The sequence below is a fragment of the Anas acuta genome, chromosome 5 (genome assembly GCF_963932015.1).
Source record: "Anas acuta chromosome 5, bAnaAcu1.1, whole genome shotgun sequence".
NCBI lineage: Eukaryota > Metazoa > Chordata > Aves > Anseriformes > Anatidae > Anas > Anas acuta.
Window position 1 is genome coordinate 26,986,920 of NC_088983.1, and position 23,909 is coordinate 27,010,828.

General features: G+C 37.5%; 1 protein-coding gene across 1 annotated transcript in view; it reads left to right on the forward strand.

Moving 5' to 3' along the window:
* Positions 1-11,279: 11,279 nt before the first annotated feature.
* MUC2 (mucin 2, oligomeric mucus/gel-forming) overlaps positions 11,280-23,909 on the forward strand; it is a 79,314-nt gene continuing 66,684 nt past the window's right edge. The window contains exons 1-14 of the mRNA XM_068684173.1: positions 11,280-11,431; positions 13,025-13,289; positions 15,317-15,431; positions 15,828-15,918; positions 16,313-16,422; positions 16,651-16,867; positions 17,324-17,449; positions 17,988-18,105; positions 18,407-18,545; positions 19,112-19,222; positions 19,559-19,628; positions 21,465-21,602; positions 22,458-22,622; positions 23,192-23,286. Coding sequence (XP_068540274.1) covers positions 11,362-11,431; positions 13,025-13,289; positions 15,317-15,431; positions 15,828-15,918; positions 16,313-16,422; positions 16,651-16,867; positions 17,324-17,449; positions 17,988-18,105; positions 18,407-18,545; positions 19,112-19,222; positions 19,559-19,628; positions 21,465-21,602; positions 22,458-22,622; positions 23,192-23,286 — 1,830 coding nt within the window. The 5' untranslated portion in view covers positions 11,280-11,361. The remainder of the gene's footprint in view (positions 11,432-13,024; positions 13,290-15,316; positions 15,432-15,827; positions 15,919-16,312; positions 16,423-16,650; positions 16,868-17,323; positions 17,450-17,987; positions 18,106-18,406; positions 18,546-19,111; positions 19,223-19,558; positions 19,629-21,464; positions 21,603-22,457; positions 22,623-23,191; positions 23,287-23,909) is intronic.

Here is a 23,909-nt window from a genome sequence, read left to right on the forward strand (position 1 = left end):
TGCTGTGTGCTACACTGAGCTGAATTTATTCTGTCTAAAATTTCTTTAAGAAAACAATCTTTAAAGACAAATGCTGTGCTTTTAGAATTGACTGTCAGAACATCAGTGGATCTCACCATTATCTAGCTCATAACCTTTTAATGGTGTAACCCATACTCACTGGCACTTAATAATATATAACATATACACTTAGCAAGGGAAAAAATGGTGTAGAAGACAAGCAGCTACAGCTATTCGGTCCTTTAAGTGTTCTTACAAGCAGTTCACATATCATAGCTGGAATGTTACAGGGCAACTTTTCTGACACTTTTGGGAATGTATCCCATCCTGACTCTTGTTTTCCTTCTTTACTTTTTCTAGTTCTAAGATAAGCTTTTTGGGATGGACTGATTAGAATGATCGTTATATTAACATTTTGACTGTCATTGGTCACTTAGATGATATTTTCCTGATATTTGTCATGTTGGTTTTCTGACCTTTTTCCTGAGAGGTGATAACTAATATCGTGCCTGCATGTGCACGGGCATCCATGCACACACAGAAGATAGGAAGACAGTATGGGTGAACTGGAATTCTTCTGTTACATTCATTGCTTTACACAAGTAGTCACTGATTTTTATCTGTCATTTTTTCCTTCTTAGTGTTGCAGGATAATTCTTCAGTTCTCTTTCAGTTTATTTTTGTCTATCCTGGATAATCTGGGATTTTAACAAACTGTGTAACTTCACAGTTCTCTCTTAAACCTTGATGAAACCCATCAGTTATTGCTGTCCATTGTGAAATTTCCTACGGTTTGTATAAATCTCGTAAGAAGGTTGCTAATCCAGGAGACAACAGACTCTTCTATGTGAGCTTGAGCTTGTCCATGTAAGAGCTTTTATTGAATTTCAGCAGTTTTATACTTGAGCTTCTTTAGAGCATTTAAGGAATGCCGTCTAGCCTTGGCAGTTTGTTACATTTGGTATTAATGGCTTTACTAATCCTATAGGTGTTGAATTATTTACATTAAAGCATTATTACAACATCTCGTATCTCCGTTCCTACCTACAGTGGACAAGTCCCCGTATAGAGCTTATTGGCATTACAAAAAGAGCTCTATATTTGGTAATCAGATTCCCAATACTGCAGCTCTGCCAGCCTCTGCCTTATTGAAAATATTGTTCCTAGCTGATGATCATGTGCAAAAAAAAAAAAAAAAAAAAAAAAAAAAAAATCAAACAAAGCCACCCCACCTCCTGAAATCTAGAGAAAAAATAAATTAATAGCATTGAAAATGTGCTACATATTAGAATTTTTTAATCTACCCAGACCAAAAGTTGTCTGTGAAAAGACATATTGCTGATATAGATAAAAATAACTCTGCCTCAAAACTATTTCTGTTTTAGTAGCTGAAAAATTGACATCCCATGAGGATGAGACATAAACCTGAAATAGAAAGAGGATACTTTGTCAACTTCCTGAAGCAGGTATATAGCATATACATAGAGGTATAGGCTCCTAGGTGTTATAGATCTATCATCTGCCTTTTCTTATACTTCATGACTTATATTATAAAAGAACATATGCAAACTAAATAGTGGTATATCTGGGCAGGTACAGAAACATCAGGCTGTCTCTCCAGAAACATGTCTGCAACTAGCAATGCTCAGGATCGTTTGAATGTCTTCACTAGGTTTTCCCTGGAATCAAGAGAAAAGTTCCTGGGAAATGAAATTTCAATGCTGTGTGCTTCATGGTGTTATATAGTGCTGACCAGGCTTTTTTTTTTTTTTTTTTTTTTTTCTTTCCTCACACTCTCACTTTTTTGTTGATTTGTTTAATTTTTGTTATTGCTCTTTTGCAATTTTTGGCTCATATTTTTAGTGGTGTTCGTATTTCAGGTAGGTCCAGACATGAGTTATCTGTGAGATTTTGTGAGAAGATGAATGGTAGCAAAGACAATTTTGTAGGAGCTAAAATCCAGCGCATTTTCCTGTCCAATGGCAATACTTAGACAATCATTATTCTGACATATCTGTCTTGTTCTTTGATTTGTATTAAATACAAATATATGTTTACAGATTGTATAGAAAGTTAGAAACTGAAATCTTTTTGTTCATTTTCACTTTGTATCATGACCTCTCTTTTGTCGTCTTCTCTTCCAGCTAATCAAATAAGAAAGCTTCTTCCTAAGACTCATGTAGACAGTGCATACCTAACTTGCGTACACTCAGTGACTCAGTAATACACACTAATCTTCTATTCACATCAGTCAACTTTTATAGCTTTTAATTTCACTTTGTAAAATGGGAGTTACCAGGTTGTATGGTAGTTTCTCAGGATTCACACAAAGAGGATACACCTTCTTAGTCAATTAAAAAGCTTACAATAAAGGTAAATGCCATAAGTTAAGCACCAATTACTTCCATGTTCACTTTGTTTACCAGCTTGTTATAGCCTGATTTATATAGCAGGATTCAAGATAATATAGAGGATTATATAAATATTGTTTAACTTTGGAAAACCAAATTCCATTAGTTCAAAATTACTGTCTGCACTATTCATGCAGATCTTGTTTATCTCACACACACACACACACACACACACACACAGAATTTCTAGGTTGGAAGAGACCTCAAGATCATCGAGTCCAACCTCTGACCTAACACTAACAGTTATGCATCCCATCTTGGGATGAAATGAACCACTCTTTCCAAATTCATTGAATTCCCCTGTAATGATGATGAAAGTGAAGAGTTTAGGAGAATAAAGAATTGAGAACAGGGTTTTTCTTTGATATATCTAGATTCCCACAAATTTATTGGAGAAAAAAAGAAGGGGAACAGTTTACCTCAAAATAAACATGACATTACCAGATATTTTTTTTCATATGACAGAAGTATGATATATACATGTTGTTTTATTAAAATAGTCTTCAAGAGCTCATGTTCATGTGTCTTAGTTTTTCTGTTTCCATGGCATCCAAAGTTAACTTGAACACTTTGTTCAAGGTAACTGTTAAATCTGCCTTAAGGTCTGAATGTTTTTTATCATTTTTCTTGTTTTAAACAACTTCTGAATGATGGATAAGTATAGAAGAATGTTCTGCTGTTGTCAGACAATGCTAGCTCTCGGATTCAATACCTGAAGAGTAAAAGTCTAATTGCATTCTTAGTTTGTGGACAATTATGTTCAGTCTGGTGTAAGATTCTAGAAAAAAAAAATCCTTTTTGAAACCTGTGGCTCTCTGAACTGGTAAAGAGATGGTTATATAGCAAGGTTTTGGTAGTGGAGACAACAACCCACAATAGACCCACCACAAGCCGCAGCTGAGCCTGTCAGTGAATTTGGTGGTACCTGTGTGAAAATATATTTCAGAAAATGTATGAGAAACAATACTGCAGACCCCAAGACCAGAGAAGACAGAAAGAGAGGAGGTACTCCAGGTGCTGAGCAGATACTCCTCTGCAGCTTGTGGAGCAACCTGTGGAGAAGACCACCTCAGAGCAGATATCCGCACTGCAGCAGCCCATGGAGAACCCCATACCTGAGCAAGTGGTTATGTTCTGAAGGAAACTGCAGCCCATGGGAAGTAACCATGCTGGAGCAGGCTCCTGACAAGAACTGTGACCTGTGGAGAGGAGGCCACGCTTGAGCAGGTTTTGCTTGAGCCCATGGAAGTTCCACACTGTAACAGGTTGCAAAGGAATGCTGCTTGTGGGAAGGACCCATACTGAAGCAGGGGAAAACTGTGAGGCGGAAGGACTGTCAGAAAGGAGCTGACCACCACTTCTTGTTCTCCAACCCACCTATGCCAGTAAGGGTAGGGAGGAGGTAGAAAAGTCAGGAATGAAGGAAGGAAATTGAGCCTGGAAAGAAGGTGGGTGGTGTGGGAAGTTGGTTTTAGTTTCTTTGTTTCTCAGCATCCTACTCTGACTTTTTAATTCACAATAAATATGTATATATTTGTCAAGTCTGTTTTGTCCATGACAGTAATTCGTAAGTGTCTTTATTACCCTGTCTTTCTTTTAAATCCACAAGCTTTTTCATCCTATTTCCTCCCCCTGCCCCTCTAAAGAGGAGGAGTGAGAGAGCTGCTGGGTGGGTGCCTGGTAGCCAGCCAAGATTATCCCACCACATTCAGAAAAATGAAGAAAATTTTTTATCTAATTGTAGGTTTTCTTGACTAGGGCAAAGCTTAAAGTGAAATTGATGAGGTACTATTCTGAACTTTGCTCTGTCTTGGAAAAGTACAGAGAAGATATTATCATCTATCTCCTGGACCTGCTTTTGATTTAGCATTTTTATTAAGCTATTTGCTTACAGCAAACATCTCTTACTGAGTAGTTATGAAATACTTTTCGCTGTAATGCTTCTAACATACGGAAGCATTGCCAAAAATAACTGTTCTACAGACTGGTCAGAGGAAACTGATTTTGATTTATTTACATTCAGTTTGTTATTTGCATGTTCTCTTACACATATCACGGTGAATCAACAACAGTCTGCTGTGGTGTATTTGAATGAGTCTTACTGTTCAGGTCAAGATACAAATTTAAGTATTTTTGTTTAATCTTTCTCTTTGTATAAACTCAGAAACATCTTTGTAAATGATCTTTGTAAAATCTGATCCATACCAAGGTTGCTATTCCCGGGACATGACCAGTATTTTATAACAAACGTTTGGATTAACCAAGGCCAAAACCCTCCCTCTACTCATGGGCAAGTCCCTCTAAGTTCTGCCTTGTAGTTAGCCTCACTCCTGCTTTCCTGGTGTTCAGAACAATTAAACCCTTATATATTCTGTGTAAAGCTGAACAGTTTCAAAAGTAGGAGGGAGCCTTAGAGCCCATGGATATAGGTATTCTCACAGGAGATGTGAGTAGGTGTCCCCAGTACAGATTTAGATACGTCATTCTTTTCTGACTGAGTACTCAGTTGATCTGTAGGATGAAAGAAGGGTTCTCCTCTGGCATTGCTTTGAAGAAATGGCTCTGTTCCTTGAAACTCATGAAGCAGCTGTCACAAAACCACAGGATGGATGAGGTGGGAAGGGAGCTCTGGGTCCATCTGGTCCAACCCCTACTTCAACAGGGCCATCCCCATCCAGAGCAAGGTGCCCAGGAACGCATCCAGGTGGCTTTTGGAGATCTCCAAGGAGGAGCCCCCACAGCCTCCAGGCAGCCATCACCCAGGCATCAGCCTAGGCTCCATCACCCACTCAGTAAAGAAATGTTGTGTTTATGAAGAAGCTTATGTCTATGAAGCTATTAGCCATGGCTGACAGGAAAAAAGCTAGAATTTAGACTTTTTTTTTCTTTTTTTTTTCTTTTTTTTTTTTTCAGGGGGTAGGGGGGATTTGCCAGGCAACAACTTGTTCAGGATGCTGGCTATGTAAATCTGATTTTGAGTCCATCCTGTAGATTGCCTAAGTACTTCTGTTGCTCCGTATCGCTGGCTGTGTGTTTAATTCTGCAGCTGTAAATATTGGGACAGGAGTTTCGTGGAGACCCATACTGTGATCCAATTTAAATTCTGCAAATGCACGCAAAATAAATACAAACAGGGCAAAATATTGTGGATGTATGTGAAGGAAAATGTTAGGTTGCCTAACATTTCTTTCATTTGCTGTGAGGGAGGCAGCAACTTGCAGTGTTCTTCAATGTATATTCACCATGTTTCCATGATACTGCACTCTGTTATTCACAATATTGCCTTTCTGATGATTCAAAAGTTAATTATAAAGTAACATTATTAAAAAATGTGCATGGCAGCTGGAAGACTTGGATATGAATCAGATATATTCTTCCATTTGACGTAGTTTTTCCCCCGACACGCAATAGAAGGTGCTATAAATTATGTAACTGCTTGCTTATATAACAGGTGAAGTTAAAGTTTACTATAGCTATGGCAACTGTAGTATATTGTACCAGCTGGATTGTAATATGTGGTAGTGGGAGGAGGAAGACTACAAATTTTTAGCTGAAATGCAAGTTTCATGCAGGTGAACTCAAGTTTCCATAGCTTCCTGTGAAACTATCACCACAGTCATACCATGGCTTGTATATTTTTGTATAGCTCAGGTATTTGATATTAAATCTTATCTGCTCACTTTGTTTCATGTTCAAACTCCTAACATCTCCTTGATGCAAGTTGCAGACTCCACTCAGAGTACAAAAGTTTAGGTGCACATGCTTTGCATAGAACGTTTACCAGCTTCTTAGCAACCTGCATTTTCAGGGGGGAAAAAAGCACTTCTTAAGAGGATGGAAGGAAAAAAAATGTGTTTTGCCATCACTTTTATTTCCAGTGTTTCCTAGAGAGAGTATAAAAGATTTAGAAAATCCCACTCCACTGAGACAAAATTTGCCAGGGTGAAGGGAATGATGAGTGTGATTTGCTTTATGCCCTTTCTAAGTCACCCCTTCTTGGCACTGTGTCCAGTTCCCTGTAGTAAATCCCACTCATGCTCAAGCAAAGGAGAACCATTCTAACATTTTTTGAATGCTCAGTTATTTTTTCATGTTTATTGCTATAGAAGCTATCATGCTGAGACTTCTCCCAGACATATGTTTTTCTAGAAAGGACGTGTTAGCAGGAAAATTTACTAGCTGAGGTTATTACTTACCACTTCCGCTCCTAGTCCCCAGTAATTGTGTCACACATTTATCCTAATTGGTACCTAACTGGAAGAGAATGAAAAGTTTTGCAACCTCTGTCTCAAATAGACTATGGGCTACTGACTAGAAGAAGGAAGTATTATGAGTGAAAAGTAGATGCTAATCTTAAAATTTCTGTGCAAAACCATTTAAGGAAGGGCATGTGAAAATAGTATATTCCAGCTAGCATCAGTAGACACCTTGCACAATTATATTTGTTTGAATAAAAGGAGGCCAAGAACCAAAGACTTGCTCAAGGTCGCAGTGAGTAAATTAGTAGTAGTGCAGCAATTAGTCCAACCAGACATTAAATAGCCTATTATAAAATTAAAATAATTAATTACATGATATGAGGTCATAGACTGATGCTAGCATCAGTCAAAGGTATGTGTTTTTTTGTAACATCTCCTTTGCTCTTTTGACATAGAAGTCTGACTGTTAGTTGAGTATGTTTAAGTGGGCGTTTTGTGCTTTAAAGTGGTTTGTAAAAATAGTAACTAGTGATTTCCCCATTAGAACGTCTGAGAGGTTAGAAAGTTGATTACAGGCACATTTTTGCCATTTATTTTTAATTATTTAGTAACATGTAAAACATAAATCTACAGTGATTTTATAACAGTTATACATCCATATAAAGACAGGCCATTTCATGTTCATAATTCTAGGTTAATCTGTTGACAACATATATATAAAAATGAAATGCATCCTTATTACTTCTGCTTCATCACTTTAACTCTCTTTTTCACCCACTATTCAGCATTCTGCTGCTTTTCTGTTTTCCTTTTGTCAAGGTGCACTGTAGAGTACTTGATGGTGCCTCGGTGAAGGAAGCACTGTGATTGCTTGTCAAGCATCTCTTAATTCATACTCTGCCTGTATTTTGCTGTTTCAGGATGGCTGACAGGGAATCCATCTCTGTGATTGAGACAAATGGAGTGCAGTGTATGTCGTGCAGTCGGATGGGCATGCTGAAGTCATTGTGTGCTCTGGTAAATGCTGGTAGATGGGAGAGTGGCAGAATGAATTCCCATGACTGCTCCTGCAGGGTAACCTCACTGATGGGATGATGCTTGACAGCCTGCGATGGGCAGCAAGTCAGAAATGCAAAACCAAATATGGAACAAATTTCAGGGACCAGATATAGTTGTAATGAACATAAGCACGAGCCAGCAGTGAGTCCTTGCTTCTAAGAGGGGTAACAGTATTCTTGGCTGCATGAGACAGAGTATTGTCAGCAGGAAAAAGGACATGATCCTTGCCCTTTGCTTCAGCACTGGAGTTTTTTTTTTTTTTTTTAACTTTGACTTTAATTGTTGCCTGTTGCTATTGTTGTTGTTGGGGCACTGGTATTGGTGCTCCTAGTTCAGGCATATTGGGGAAGATTGTGGAAACATACGTTTCTATTCATGGACTTGAGGAACTTTTAAGAAACTATTTGTGTTGAGGCTCAGGAGTGGGACCTAAATATGAAAAGACCACTGCTCATAACTTGTTCTGGTGATACCACTTGCATTAGTAGCTTTTTTTCCAGTTAGGATTACTGTATGTTCTCAGTTGTTGTGTCCCTAATGGGAGAGAACTGGAGTGCAATGCTGAATTCTAAGAAATATCACTGGCATTAAAGGCAAATGAACAGCTGGTACTGGAAAGAGGAAAGATGACTTCTGATTAAGATGACCAGAAACAAGGAGCAGCACAAAATTTTGCAGACAGATCAACTCAGCTGTGAGGCCATAAAATGTGGGTTAGCAGTAGACAAGCCAGATAAGCTTTAAGCAAAGATGCTACTGGTAGAGCAGAGTTATCTCCGTTCTAAAATGGGTTGATTACTTTAGATTCTCAAACAATTTATAGTAAACTATGGATGCACTTCATCTGCGCATTACCACTAAGATTCATCCGGATTAAAATGCGTAAAGCAAGTTAGTTGATCATGACATAAAGCAAGCTATGATTGTGTATCTCAAATATTGTTATTTCTGAGAGGCATATAAAGCAGCTGGTAGACAGGAGCGTTACCTTTCTGACAATAAGGAAACAGAGATGGTATAGTTTAGCTCATTTCCCAATGCTAGCAAAAGTATGGATGCTTACGAATTATGAAGATAAGGAGCTGTGCTCAATTCTCAGGTTGTCATAGCTCTGCTGGCCTAAGTACAAATTCTGTAAGAGTGGTCTCAGTTCAAAAAGCATTCCTTTATTCCCAAGGTTGGGATGTCACAGTGAGCCACTGCTTCCTATGTGTCAAAAGGACAGGCAGTGAGAAGTTGTTCACGCTGAGAAGAAAAGATGGGAGAAGGGAAGTAGTGTTGTTTTATCTGTATAGCCCAAAATGGGATCGTGCCTCCTGTACAGACAGGTGAGAGCTCAAGCAGACAAAATCAGTTGCTAAAATCCAGTAGTGCTTGGCTCAGAGCAGCTCTTCAGGGAGTTAGACCTATCCTTACAACCCAAAGAAAAATGTATCTGTCACCATGCATAGGAGGAAAAAACCACCAGCATATTGAATTGAGTCATGCTACATTTTGTGAAAGATGATTACCTTTCACAGTCATAGCAAATGAATGAGGCAGATTCTACATCAGGAACTTTCGTGGCAAAGAAACTTGAAAATATGCAAGTTTGCAGTTTATAGACCCAATTTAATGTGAAAAAGGTCAAGCCTGTTGTGTATGTGGACTTTCTGCTAAAGTTGCCAGACTGTATGTGAATGTAGTCACTGAGACCTATTTTTTTTTTTTCTGGGACAACAGCAATACCAGACAGGAGTTTATCTGGAAAAGAAAAGCTGAGAATAAAGTACTTCAGGAATATCCTAAGTACTTTTAGAAAACATTTCTGAACTGAGAACTTTGGTGGCATAAAAGAAAGAAAATTCTAAGACAGAGGATGCCTCTGAGGTGGCATAGGAAGTTAGACCGGCTACAATAACCAGCAAGGAGAAATCTCTATAGGGTTACTTCTTTTTTCTTTCAATGTTTTATTCTAACTGGATATTGCTGAATTTATTATTATTATTATTATTATTATTTTCCATGAGGGAAAATCAGTTCTATGTCCTTCTAGAGATAGACTCCCACAGGAGAGAAGGGTAGCTACTAAAATTCAGTTAGGCCTGTTAAGTGAATGATACCCTGTATATGGGTAAGAGAAGTGCAAATTTGCATCCTCAGATAGGAAAAACAGAATGCCTAAGATCTTTTGAGGGAAAACAGTAAGATGTTAGGCATGAGTCTAGGCCATCTGTGTGTCAAAAATTGTAAATAAAAGGAAACAACAGCTAAAAACCATGCTTCCATGACAAAGGGGTGTTTCTACTTGACTTGAGAAGCCAAAAGGGCTAAGCGAAGAGTTTTACAAAATACAGAAGTTCTACTTAGTTGTAATTTGAGCAATGAAAGTAAGGAACACTCTGAACAACTAAGAGGATTAGAGATTTCACGACACTGCAATGAGAAACTTATGACAAGAAAATTGAGCCTGGCCTGGGAGCTGGAAGAAGTAAACTTTTAGTGCCCTGAAGCAACTATGTTTAAAGGTCTGATTAAATAAATATATTGTACCTCAAGGAACCTGTGTTATATCTTCTGAAGAGAGTTTCAGAAATGTCTCCTCTGAGGAATTTTTCGGAGCAAAGTGCAGTGCGTGTGAAAACTTTTATTTCTGAAGCAGCATTCTGCACTGTTTCCTGCGTCCATCTTCTGCTTTTTTCTTCTCCCAAGGATCCTCTACATCTTTCTCTGCACAAAGCAAAGCTGAGCCTATAGCTTTTTGTAGGATCTGGCATGGGACAGTACACTGGATATTTATTGTTCGTGTAGAAGGTAAGCAAGAATGAACTGTTCAGGGGGATTCTGCCTGAAAACAAGCATGTGATTTTATTCAGTATAGACAATAATGTTCTCCCTTTTTTTTTTTTTTTTTTTTTTTTTTTTTTTTTTTAGTAAAGCTTAGTGTTTTGTGAGATACTTTACCAATTTTTGATGGACTTACTGTTGCATCGCAGCAATGCTCAGTAGAGCATCTCTTGTACTGTGAATTTCTTTAACTTTTCTTGATACCCATTTCAAATTATGTTTGGGGCACAATATGATGACGTATGGACTGTATATTGTTTTAAATGCATCCCAAAGCTCTAAAATTCCAACAAAAGTCCAACAATTGTCTGCAAAATAATTTTACCATGCATAGTGTGTCATAATTTTTATTTATAAGGGTTACAGTTGTCTAATAGGAGCTTCACAAGACATATTTCATATTTAGGGAAATCATCCTATGTGATGGTGAAAAATGAAAGTTCTTTGGCTTTGAAGCTGTTGTTTAAGGGTTTCTCACTTTAAAATTCATTCAAGGGATTTCCTTTCTCAGCCACTCCAAAATCCACTCTTTGTTTTAGGAGTTACTGAAGGTTAAACTTGGCGTGAGCATTAGAAGGATTTAAAAGCATAGCATCCTGTAGGAGAAAGAAATAGAGCAATAAAAAACTTAATGATTAATGAATCAATATTATGCCATTTCCTGTATACTAAATTCTTTCATTTACAGTGAAAAATACCTGCCTGTTTACTTCTTATCTTCTGTAAATATCACACCTATTTTTGTTACCCCTCCTCTTTCCTCCTCCCTTTGCATCTCCTCCCCTGTGATAGAATCAATTGCATCAGTGGATATTATATAAAGAAAAGTTTTCAGTGGAGTTCACAGTTCACCCACCTTAGCCGCCATGGGGCTAAGAATTGCCAGCCTCTTTATGCTCTGGCTGGCTCTTGCCAACACAAATGAAATAAGAAAAGGTAAGCTCTGGAAATGATATGGTGGTAGATCACTTCCTGAAAAAGAGAGAGGAGAGAATTTAAATATTACAGCAAAGGTAGAAGGAGGCAGTGTATTTAAATATCACAATGGAGTTCTATAGTGTCTTGAATTTCTTTAACTTTCAAATACTGAGGCTGCATGGCTCAGCCAAACATAGGCAGATACTGTTCTCTTCCTTTGGAGAGGTTGGTGCCTATATCTACAGCATTAATCTCTCGTATGAAGTGCTTGGAAAATATTTTTAGTATTGCTTTTCTTTCCATGTGTTGAGAGTTTCTTAGGCATTAAAACTACTTGACAGAAAGAAATTACAGAATTTTGTTAGGTTCATTGTTACACAATGAAGAAAGCATATGATTGTGCATTACATGGTTACTTTGGAGCAACATAAATGCTTTCTTCAGAAGTGAGCATACTGACATTGGACAAAGCTTATTTTGTCATTCAGGACATGAATAATCCTTCTCTACAAACTCCAGTTTACTCTATATGTTATCAACTTTGAAGTGTTGAAATTGAATGTTTGTACTGATAATTATTTTAGAGAAATAGGTGATGAATTTTGGGCAGTGTTAGAGTTTGGGATACTGATCTTGGTTTGCTGTGTCTTGAGTTTAGTAATAGGAGGAAAGCATTATCTTGCATTTTGGATCCTAGTTGTGAGCTGTGGGCAAATCTCTGTGTAGCCTTCATTTTGGGGAGAGAAGCATACCAGCTTGGTTAGTACCATCATGGCTGGATGCATCTGATATGATCAATACTATCAAGGTACAGTAACTTTGAGGTCCCAACGGTAGTTCTGTTTTCTCAGATTAAACACTGCACGAAACCCCTGTGGTCTTGGAAAACTGCCCAAGTATGCTCAGCTTCTATGCTCACCTCTAATCTGCAGCATCTTGAGATTTACTATGGCTGGAAAGGGAATACGTTTCAGAGCATCACCTTTATCTGTTTTTTCTTTTACTTTTTTTTTTTTTTGGCTGCTACTACCACAGTTATTCTCTACCCTATCTTCTGCAGAGCTCTCTGTGGTAACAGAAATCACTATTTCAGTTAGGAAAATGAAGAATTCTTTAAAAACTCCTGCTATGCACAGATTTTACCTATTTGTCCTCCAGAGCAGTAGTGGCACTTGCTTGACTTCTTAACTGTTTCCTTTCTAGTGCTTGTGGCACCAGGGAAGGATATAACTCTTAGAAATACTAAATACTGCTAATATATCACTGTGATTCAGAATAAATTCATACATTTGGCAAAGCAACTTCTATTGTACTTATGCACCAGCTTGTTAGTGGTCAGAGGGTTAAGTTTCCCCACCTTACAGATTCCTTTACCTCAGTGAGGAGTGCAAGATATACACAGGTCCCAGAAATATTTGTTAATGTCTTGTTTTTCGTCAGATATTCACATCTCTTCTGCTTAATAGGCAGATATTTGATTAGGCTAGAGATATGGAGTCACCAAGCATTTAATTGCAAATGGCTTCTACTGTATACTGCAACACTTGCTTTCTCTTGACTCTAGTTCATTCATTTCACTTTTTTCCTGACTACTTTTTAATAACTTAACAGGAAGGACAAGAAATCATGGAAACTATGTCTGCAGCACTTGGGGGAACAACCACTTCAAAACATTTGATGGAGACATTTATCAATTTCCTGGGATTTGCGAGTATAATTTTGTTTCTGACTGCCGAGAGACTTACAAGGAGTTCTCTGTCCACATTCAGCGTGGTCTGAACAGCAATAACCACCCTGAGATCCAGTATATTCTATTAACAACCCAGGATTTCACAGTGTACCTCCAACCAAAACTGACTGTGGTGGATGGGCAGATGTAAGTACCTTTAGTGTAATACTGCTGGGAAGCTAAAAGCAAGAGTGATTCTTTACGTATCTGTCTGTATACCTCTTAAGTTAATAGCTAAAAACATTTCTACAAGCCAAAAAATGTTGAAAATCCAGCATAAAAGTTGCTTTGGGGAGGGGATTTACTGTGATAAAAATCTGTTCAAAGATAGAAAATAGCATTCTGTTCTCCAGAGATCATACCAGAATGCATAACAAAATAACATTAAGTTACACAGAATGCATTCTAGCCTCAAACTGAAAAAGCCCCTCACCATGTATTCAGGTCCTAAAAAGAACTCCATGAAAAACATGTTTAGAAATCCTTTAAAAATTGTTTTTCTTGAACCAGGCCTCTTTTTATCTCAAGTATTGTTCATAAAACAATAGATTCTTTATAAACAGAGGCTTGTAGAACAGGTTTTTGCTGCATGCAGGATTTAGTTTTTGTAGAACTTAATTTCCCATATTGCTCTTTAAATGGGTATGATCCATTTCCATATACAATACCATTTCACACCACTGAAGTGAAACCTGCGAAGCAGATAAATCTATGAATTTGCCTTTTGGTGCCTGATCCACTGCTTAATTGAATGTTGTAGTATTAGAAGAAATAGGAATATTCCATGCTGTGATATCTAAGAGGTGAAAAGCTGCCCAATGTTTTATAATCCTCTCTAAAAACATGATCAAGTAAGGCTTCATTGTGAAGGACAAACAATGCAGCCAGAAGTAGAAATAATGGCCTCTGAGTTCTTGCCTAGTATTTAGATGCCTGTGTCATGTGGCCATATTAAAAATACCTGAGGTAAACAGTTGGAAAGATCCCAGTGACAGGAGATGAGGAGATAAAATTCTCCCTGGCAGGACACTAGTTAGGTAGAGACATTCATAGACATATAAATCCTAATAGATAACAATTACCACTGGCAAATCTGTAGAAAATGTACGGGTTATTTTGACTGGACTCCAGCATACGCTACTTTTGTTTGAACAGACTCAGCCTTTTCAGTTTTATAGGATGAGGCTGCTTGACACAATCCCTTTATTGGTGAATGAATTTCAGCGGTGTGACTTGTTCTATAGTGTGCCATAAGACAGATATACACAAACAGGAAAGATGTCCCATGAACTGATTTCTTATCAGACAAAAAACATCCAAACTCAGCCTTGTGCAAAATATCCTCTGTCATGTTAACATACATTACTGTCACCATTAATAAGCTTGGTCCTGCCAACTGAAATCTACTGGACTAACTACTGAAACAAACTACTGAATTTCTCTTAACATGCTCCCTTCCCTACGCATTTTTCTAACAATTTTGTTGTCAGTCCCCATACCTGCCTGTGTTTTTTGAATTCTCTTTTGAAGAGGAAAATCCATTCAAAAGAACATTAATTTCTTTCTGGAATGGTTGCCATTTTTTTTTTTTTTTTTTTTTTTTTTTTTTTTTAAACAGAGAAGCTTCTATTTAAGCTCTTATTTCTTTGGTAAAAGTAAATGATTACTGAGCATTTGAATATCCTCTATTAATACCACAGTGATAATGATGTTGAAGAAATCTGGCTTTTTTTTTTTTTTTTTTTTTCTTTTTAAATTAAAGAACCTGTGCTCTCAAGGAGCCTTTTGCTTCTCAAGTTGCTTTACAACTTAAGGGCAATGAATTTTCTTGTCAAGTGTCAGAGAAGGAGTTTTTTATACCTCATATAATCCTGTGCAGCTAGGATCAGATAGATAGAAATATTGAATATAAAATAGAATAAAATAGAATAGTTCAGTTGGAAGGGACATTCAGAGGCCGTCAAGTCCAACAGCTTGATCACTTCAGGGCTAACCAAAAATTAAAGCATATCATTAAGGCAGTATCCAAATGCCACTTGAACGCTGACATGCCTGAGGCCTTGTTTTCTCTAGAGGCTGGTTTCTCCATTCATTAGGATATTTGGCTTATCACAGATACTCACACCACCCTTTTTGTTTCTGTACTAATTCAAAGTTTATTTTTTTTTTCCTAGAGCCAAAACACCTTACTACAGCTCTGGTTTGCTTATTGAGAGAAGTGACATTTACACCAAGGTTTATGCCAAGTTAGGCCTAATTCTGATATGGAATCAGGAAGATGCACTGCTGGTATGTATAATCCATTTCTTTTTATCTAGCATTTCCTGAGTTTAACAGACTACTATAGGCTGAACAGAAGTAGAATTTGGTGGATTGAACAAAGCTACAGTGTTAGGCTGACTCATCCAGCTGGTTCTTAGTGTACCTTATTTTAAAAAGGTAAAGTTACTTTCTTTGCAATGTGACAGAAGTAGTAGTATGTAGTAGTATGGCATGCAGATGATCTTACTAGTCAAAAGAAAGGGAACGGGATCTTCCTGAGAAATAGCTAAAGTTTTTGCTGTAACACTCCACAATCTGATCTGCATTTTCCTTTATTTGTCTTTATTTGTCTTTATTTGTCTTTATTTGTCTTTATTTGTCTTTATTTGTCTTTATTTGTCCCCTTTTATTTCCATTACCTAGGTGGAGCTGGACAGCAAGTTTAGCAACCAGACCTGTGGTCTTTGTGGGGATTACAATGGAATTCCAATCTACAATGAATTTATCAGTGGAGGTGAGTCATCATACCACACTGACAGTTATCCCAAAAGATGGGATCATAAGCATTGTGTACAGGAGCATCACAAGAGAACAAATTTTACCTCTGATATCTCTGTGTTTGTCCCAGAGTAGGCATTATATTACAGTCCTGCATTCCTGGTCTAAGCCTGCTTTATTCCAGGTTCATCATCTTTTTCTCTTTTCTGCCGGCCTTCTTTTCTTGTTACCTGTTTAAATTTTTAACTACACGACAAATAGAGATAATTCAGAACAGAGATCTGCATTTGACAGACCTAGTTTGTATTATAGTAACTGTTTTTCTTAATCAGTAGAGTCACAGGAATCAGATGTTCCTTGTTGTCAATTTTTTGGTCTTAGCAAAGCCTCTTGTTAATTTTTTCTCACAGTTGCAAGCTACAATGCAATTACATACGGGAATTTACAGAAGATCAGCAAACCCAATGACGAATGTGAAGACCCCGATGAAACTCTGGCTCTTCCAAGCTGTAATGAGCATGTGAGTAATCCTACTTGCGACCTTCACTTTCACGGGCACATGGAGACATCCTGGCACTATGGAGAGTTTGTGTGCAAGGAGATGGGAAGGCTTAAACCATTCTAGGGTTCTTCCTTGTTTGAGTAATTGTTGCTGTTCAGAAGAATACAGTTTTTATGACCAGAAAAGAAGTGTCTAGGAGGTCAGGTGCTTACAAATCTCTTAAATAATTTTGCTCTTCCTTCTTAGCGTGATGAGTGTGAGAGGCTGCTGACCTCCTCTGCATTTGACGACTGTCAGTCACGCCTTAATTTGGAAATGTACATCCAAGCCTGCATGCAGGACAAGTGTGCATGTAATGGAAACGAGGACACCTTCTGCCTCTGCAGCACCATCTCAGAGTATTCTCGTCAGTGTTCACATGCAGGTGGCCGGCCGGGTGAATGGAGGACAAAGTCCTTTTGCCGTAAGCAGCTATATCTATTTTACAAAATCAAATATCTCATGAATCAGCACTGTGAAACATTTAAATTAATTTCTTCTTTACAAAGTTATAGCCACACACAATGAATTGCATACCAGTAGGGCAATAAACTAAATACTATGGATTTGCTGTTTTCTTCTTCTATTACCTTTATCATAAAGAAATCATTTTCAGCAGGTAGAAATTCTGTTCCCATTAAAAAGCTCATGTTCTGATGTTGTAGGTAAGTGAGATAACTTGATTTATTCAAGACTGAAAGGAGAAAATATAAAAAGCAGGGAAAGCAACTCAGAAACAAACCTTAAACATGCTTTGCAAAATGGAGTCTGCCTTGGGACACCACCAGCTTGAGGGGAGTGGGTCATATGATCTGTATTTTTTTGAGGAATAATGGACTTCTCACTCAAATAACTCATGCTGTCTTTCTCATTTTTTCAGCCAAGACCTGTCCTGGCAACATGATCTATAGGGAAAGTGGCTCACCCTGCATGGATACTTGCTCACACTTGGAGATCAGCAGCCTTTGTGAGGAGCACTACATGGATGGTTGTTTCTGCCCTGAAGGCAAGTGTATTTCTAGTTCCTGTATGTGCATGCATCTGTATTATTTTTACTTATTTTGCATTAGAAAGCAAAACAAGAACAAATCTAGGAGCTCTAGCAAAGAAGGTGTAATTAAAATATTAAATGTCATCAAATTGTACCTTAAAATTATTATTGCAATTCATTATTTTGAGTTAAATTCTAGGACTTATTGTCAAATTTAGAAAAAAGATTACTATGACAGTGTAAGTTGTATGCCAGAAGGTCTGAAAAGTTGAAGAGATAAAATTTTGAGATTGTTATTTTATATTTTTATTAATCTTTTCATTTGTGTATAGTTGTGTAAATGGCTAGGCTTAGATTCTCAAAGCTGGATGAAAGTGCTTTCCATAGGTCTTAGATTACAAAAAATTAGAAACACTTTTCTTCAGTTTTGCTAACCTCAGCCTCTGTTTTCTGTGCCAAGTTGAGAATGTCCCTACTCTCAAATTTTCTTCTTTGTGGAAATTGCTCATTTCAGAAGGAGCTGTAATGGTTTGTTTATTGTTGTGCTTTACAGGAACTGTGTATGATGATATTACTGAAAAAGGCTGCATACCTGTTAGCCAGTGCCACTGCAGACTCCATGGAAATGGGTATTCTCCTGGAGAAAGCATTACCAATGAATGTGAAGAATGGTAAGGATCGTAGTTATACACCTTCTTTCAAATGATTGTATATGGGTCCGTCCTTTTCAATATTCCACTTAGTTGTAAAATTCCTAAAAACATTCTAAACTTATGTGTATGTTGACTGTCTATACAGCCAGTTTTCTGAAAAGTTGTCTTGTATCTATAGCTTATGAGAGGGAGAAATCTTAAGGAAATGGTCAAATAAACAGTTTTAAACACCTGGGGATGTGTTGCTGTTTGCTAGTTATACGGATGCTTTCAGTGCTCTCAGCTGCTATAATACCAACATGCATTTCTCTGTTTATAGCACCTGTGATTCAGGCAGATGGACATGCAAAAATTTACCCTGTGCAGGCATGTGTTCAGTGGAAGGAGGTTCCCATATTACTACCTTTGATGGGAAAAAATACACCTTCCATGGAGACTGTTACTATGTGTTGGCCAAGGTACTGTGTACTGTAAGGCTTTACTCTTATAGAGTAAAGGCAGGTAAGTGTCTGTGCACTCATGTAACAGCTGTAAATTGTTCTTTTATTCCACTTCTATGGGATGAGGGAAGAAGAAATGTTAAAAGACTCAGTGAAGGTTTCAGGATTGGCTATAAGAGCCCCATGGGAGGACTTGGGCCGTTGCTGCAATGGGTGGCTTACTTAGCAGACTACATATGCTGTCATTACCCAACGGAGTCCTTCATGTATAAGAAAAAAGCAAAGCAGCATGCTGGCTACCTGGATAGGTATACTGCAAAAATTTGGCAGTTGTCAGGATAAAAATGTCTCAGCCAGATCTTTATAACTGTTTCTGTGTTTGAGTGTCAAAACCAGCTAGAGAAAAGAGCTTGGCAGCTATTTTATTTGTCTCTAAAATATCTAGTGCCTGGTTTTCCAGAGAATGACAAAGATCTTGTTGTTCTACAGTAATTTTTATTGTGACTGATGAGTTTAGTCATTGTTTTGGAAATCATCTTGTATGTGAGATGTTTGATTGGACATTTATTTCCTTGTCATTGTAGGGTACTGTAAATGACACTCATGCCCTCCTGGCAGAGCTGGCTCCCTGTGGCTTCACAGATGGGCAGACCTGTTTGAAGACTGTTGTGCTGTTAGTAGATGCCAAAAAAAATGTAAGTGTTGCATGGGTTCTCCTGAATATTTTGAAAATTAGCATATTTCCTATACTGTAGAGCAATAACCAACTCTTCTTGTTACTGCCATGAATTGTTGTAGGCAAGTGTTCTAGGCAAGTGAATAGCAAGACCAAACTTTGCTCATATTATACAGGCCCGCTTCCACTTCCAATTTTAAGACAGATTCTTCCTGTCCTAGATTTTAAGTTCTAGCCATGGTCTAAATGTGAAAGATGTTGGCTCTTTTCTCCCCCCTCATATAAAATTATTTGTTATCAATTTATGTTCCTCTTAGTACCTGGAAGCTCATTAATCCTATTTGCTTTTGTACAGGTGGTAGTTTTCAAATCAGATGGCAGTGTGTTACTGAATGAGATGACAGTGAATGTACCTCATGTATCAGGTAAGGGATACAGCCTTAAGTGTTGTCACACAGCTGACTTCTCATGTAGGGCTGTATTTTTTCAGAGACAAAAGTTGGAGAGGGGCATGTGAAATATGTTCAAATGTTGAAAAAAGAACTGAATGTGTTCTGAATGATTTTGAGGTGAATATGATTTGATAGTTTTCACTGAAAATTTCATGGACAGATTCAATATGTATGCAGAGAATGACTAAAAAAAAATGTCCCTTAACTTTCTTCATACAGCTTGAATATATTTTGGCGTGTGACTTGAGAAGAGGAATTGTCATGGCTTAAACTTAAAGTAGATGATTAATTTACTTATAAAGAGCAGCGTTTAGCACTTTCAAAGTCTGGGTATGCGATGTTGGAATGTCCTAGCTCTCAGTCATTGTAAGGCTCAGGCATGTGGACCCCACCCTACCACTTCCCCATGCCCTTTTGTCTGTGGAAAGAAAGCCTGGCACAAGACAACTGCCATATTTTATGGTCAACCAAGGCAGGAAAGAGAGATGTGCTATGTAGCGCCCTTTTATCTTTCTAGCTCGCTTGAGACACCAACATATTTTTATATAATCAGTGGACATAGACACTTCCAGAGACTGACTCAGATGAAGGACCCTAACTCCTGGTGGGATGTAATTATCAAACAGCAGCTGTGAGGTCCCGGAGTAACTTCTGAAAGCAATGTAGAACTTCTCTTTATCATACCTTTTTAGATATGCTCAGGCAGCACACTGACACAGTATGCGTTGCTTCTTATTTACCAGCCTATCTGCAGATGATAAAATACTCACAAGGAAGTAATTTTTTATCTGAAAGGACAAACATTCATGGGAGGAGACAGTTGTGAATGTTTATTTTAAAACAATTGCAGTATCTAGCTGAACATTTAGAGAAATTAAACTGTTCTAGGCAATAAAGTAAACCATCTAATAAATCGATTAAATAGATAAATAGGGCATATAATAAATGATTTGCTATAAGAAATTATTTATCAGGAATTAGGGAGCCCAGTTCCTCTACTATGCTGATTTTATACATAATTCTTCTGGGTTTTCTATAATGGCTTGATTATTGTCTGTGTAAAATGTAAGAAAATCCAGAGCCTTTTTTTTCCAAATACCTTACAACTAAAACAACATTTAGAATTAAGTGGTTTTATTTTGTTAATATTATTGTGTGTGCAGTTTTTAAAATAGGGCAAAGCAGTCTTATCCCACTGGATTAGGGCATAAGTTGATTGCTAGCTAAAAAATGACATTCTCTTGGATAGTATTGCATGTTTCAGGGGCTTATTATATATTGCATGTTATAGGGTTTATAATTTTGCATATTATGCAGCTTTAATTTCCTTTCCAGAAGTATGCAGCAACAGCTTATGAGAGAATTTGACTGGAAGGACCACTGGTCTATATCTTTCCCATATTTTGCTCAGGAAAGAGTGTCTAAGATTTTATTAGAAGCAGTATATAGCTGTGTATCTCTTGTAGAGACACATCCATTACTCTGTGCATACAGCAGTGCTGGGATAATACTATCTCAAAAAATCTCTTCCTTTTCAGATTGCACATCATAAATGAGTTTGTATTGAATCTGCCTTGCAGAAAACCTCAGTTCGGTTCTGATCTTAGGGCTGAGTCATTTTAGGTAATTAACTTGTTAAGTTAGTAAGTCTATTGTGTTTAGCTGGCCAATGATTTTTAGAGAAAAAAAATATTCTGATCCTGTTCTCTGGAGTTTTTATGATAAACAATATCTCAGAAGCTAATAAAAAATGTTTCTTTCAGCAACCTAAGTGTGTATTTACTACACAGTTCATTTTTTGTTTTTCAGCTAGCTTCTCAGTTTTCAAGCCATCTTCCTACTACCTCATTGTACAAACTTCTTTTGGGCTTCAGCTGCAGATCCAGTTGTTTCCAATCATGCAGCTGTTTGTGACTGTTGATCAATCAGTTCAAGGAAATCTTCAAGGTGAGTGTCCACTCAAATGGGAAGCAAAGCCATGCTGTTTCACAGCTGAAGAGTCGTATATTCTTTACATGGGTGGTAAATCATAGAATTGTAGAATGGTTTGGATTGAAAGGGGCCTTAAAAATCATTTAGTTGCAACCCCCCTGCCATGGGCAGGGACACCTCCCAATAGATCAGCTTGCCCACAGCTCCATCCAGCCTGTCCTTAAACACCTTCAGGGATGGGGCATCCACAGCTTCTCTGTGCACCCTCTTCCAGTGCCTCACCACCCTAATAATGAATAATTTCTTCCTAACATCCAATCTGAATCTAGTCTCTTTCAGTTTAAAACCTTTTTTCAGTTTAAAACTGCTATCCCTTGTCCTGTCATGCTATTTATTGAATTCAGAAGAGTAAAGACAGAAACCAGAATACTAGAAAAGAACTGACTCAAGCAAACTAGAAATATGTTATTATTTCATATTGAATTTCATTTATCATTCCTGTGCCAGTGAATTAAAGTTTCTTAGAACATCCTTATTTCTTTATTCCGTTTAATTTCAAACTATCCACCCAAAGAGGCTCTTAGTAGACTTTGTGGTTTTAATTTCACCAAAAAGAATTAAAAAAATACAGATTTTGGGGGTGATCTCCTGAGTCAGAGATATCTTTAAGAAGATTATTCTTCTTAGAGATTTAACATTTAAAACAGGGCTTCTAACTTTTGAGTACTTACAGTATGCATTAATGCTGAGGTAGAAGAATCAGCTATATGAGCTTCTGTCTCCAGTGTTTGAGATTGGTTGTCCCTTTACCTTTGACCTTTCAGAATGAGAATGAGTAATAATTAGTAAAAATGTTTCCTTTTTCAATAGGTCTTTGTGGAAATTTTAACGGAATGGAAGGTGATGACTTTAAAACAACCAGTGGGTTGGTAGAAGCTACAGGAACTGCCTTTGCTAACACATGGAAAGCTCAGGCTATCTGTGCAGACCAGGCAGAAAGGCTGGAAGATCCCTGCAGTCTCAGCATTGAAAATGGTAAGCACACTAATAAGTCGGATGATTGGCTCCTGCCAGGAAGAGCAGTCTTTGCAGTATATTACTGCAACAGGCATGTAGGAGTTGCACTGTGGTGTTGATGTGTTTTAGAGGACTGATAAATTAATAATTTCTGCAAGTATGTGTACATAACAGCACTGATTTCACAACAAACTGGAACGAAAGTTTAAGGAGAGTTGGAGAAGAATCCTGAGTTGCAAGACAGGGAAGCAATGACATTAATCTATATTACCTGCAAAGGCATCACATAATTCCTAGTATTATTTCTTATTATGTTCAACTTAGCTTTATGGTCCCCAAATGGAAAGGGCTGTCATGATTCTATGTAGACAACTTGCAGCAGTAAGATTTTTGATTTTATGATTGTGTGTCTACTGCTAGATAACTGAATCATAGAACAGAAATACATCTGCAGTGACTGCATGTAGTTTCTCCACTCCCCAGAATGTTTGTATTGTTGCATTGCATTTATTGATGTGACAGCACAAGGAAGATAAGTGAATGTAATGAATATGATTATGTAATGTCATTTTCCTCCTTTTTTGCAGCAAATTATGCTGAGCATTGGTGTTCTTTGCTGAAAAAGTCAGAAGGCCCTTTTGCAAGATGTCACTCAGTCATTGATCCTTCAGAATACTATAAGGTATTGCAATCTTGCACTCTTTTTAGTAGTGCTTTATTTCAGGTGGATGATACAGATGATACATCATCACTCAAATGTTTTAGACATTACTGAATGGCTTGGCTGTAAGAGCTGGTGAAGTTTTTGCAGTGATTAACCGAGGAAGTATAGTGTGTATTCAAGTATTTTCTATAACAAGATTTTCATTGTGTGCTCCTTTAGAAAAAGGTAACTTTATTCTTCTGTCTTATTTATGATTTGTATTTAATGTACATTTTAGTGGATTGGATTTCTGAACTGGAAAGAAAATTCAACAGATACAGGTATATACAGAAGTGTAAGTGAAGGTTACCTGAGCAAAAAAGAAGAAATTCCTAAGTCTTCACATACACTTGGAACTCAATCTGAGCTCATATTTTGTGAAGATCTTTATTAATCTGGTTAATAGTTTGCCATTATGATTTTTTGTAGTTGTGGATCTCTGGCTTTCTAAGTGGTAACCAAGAAAGAGTGGTATCAAAATCGTTTGTGGAAGGTGTTGTTAGGGAGCTGACTGCTTTTTAAAGATTCAAGAGGCTTTGCTTAGGTTAGGATAAGCATACAAACATTTTTATTCTGGATGAAATGAAGCAGCATGTTCAGTC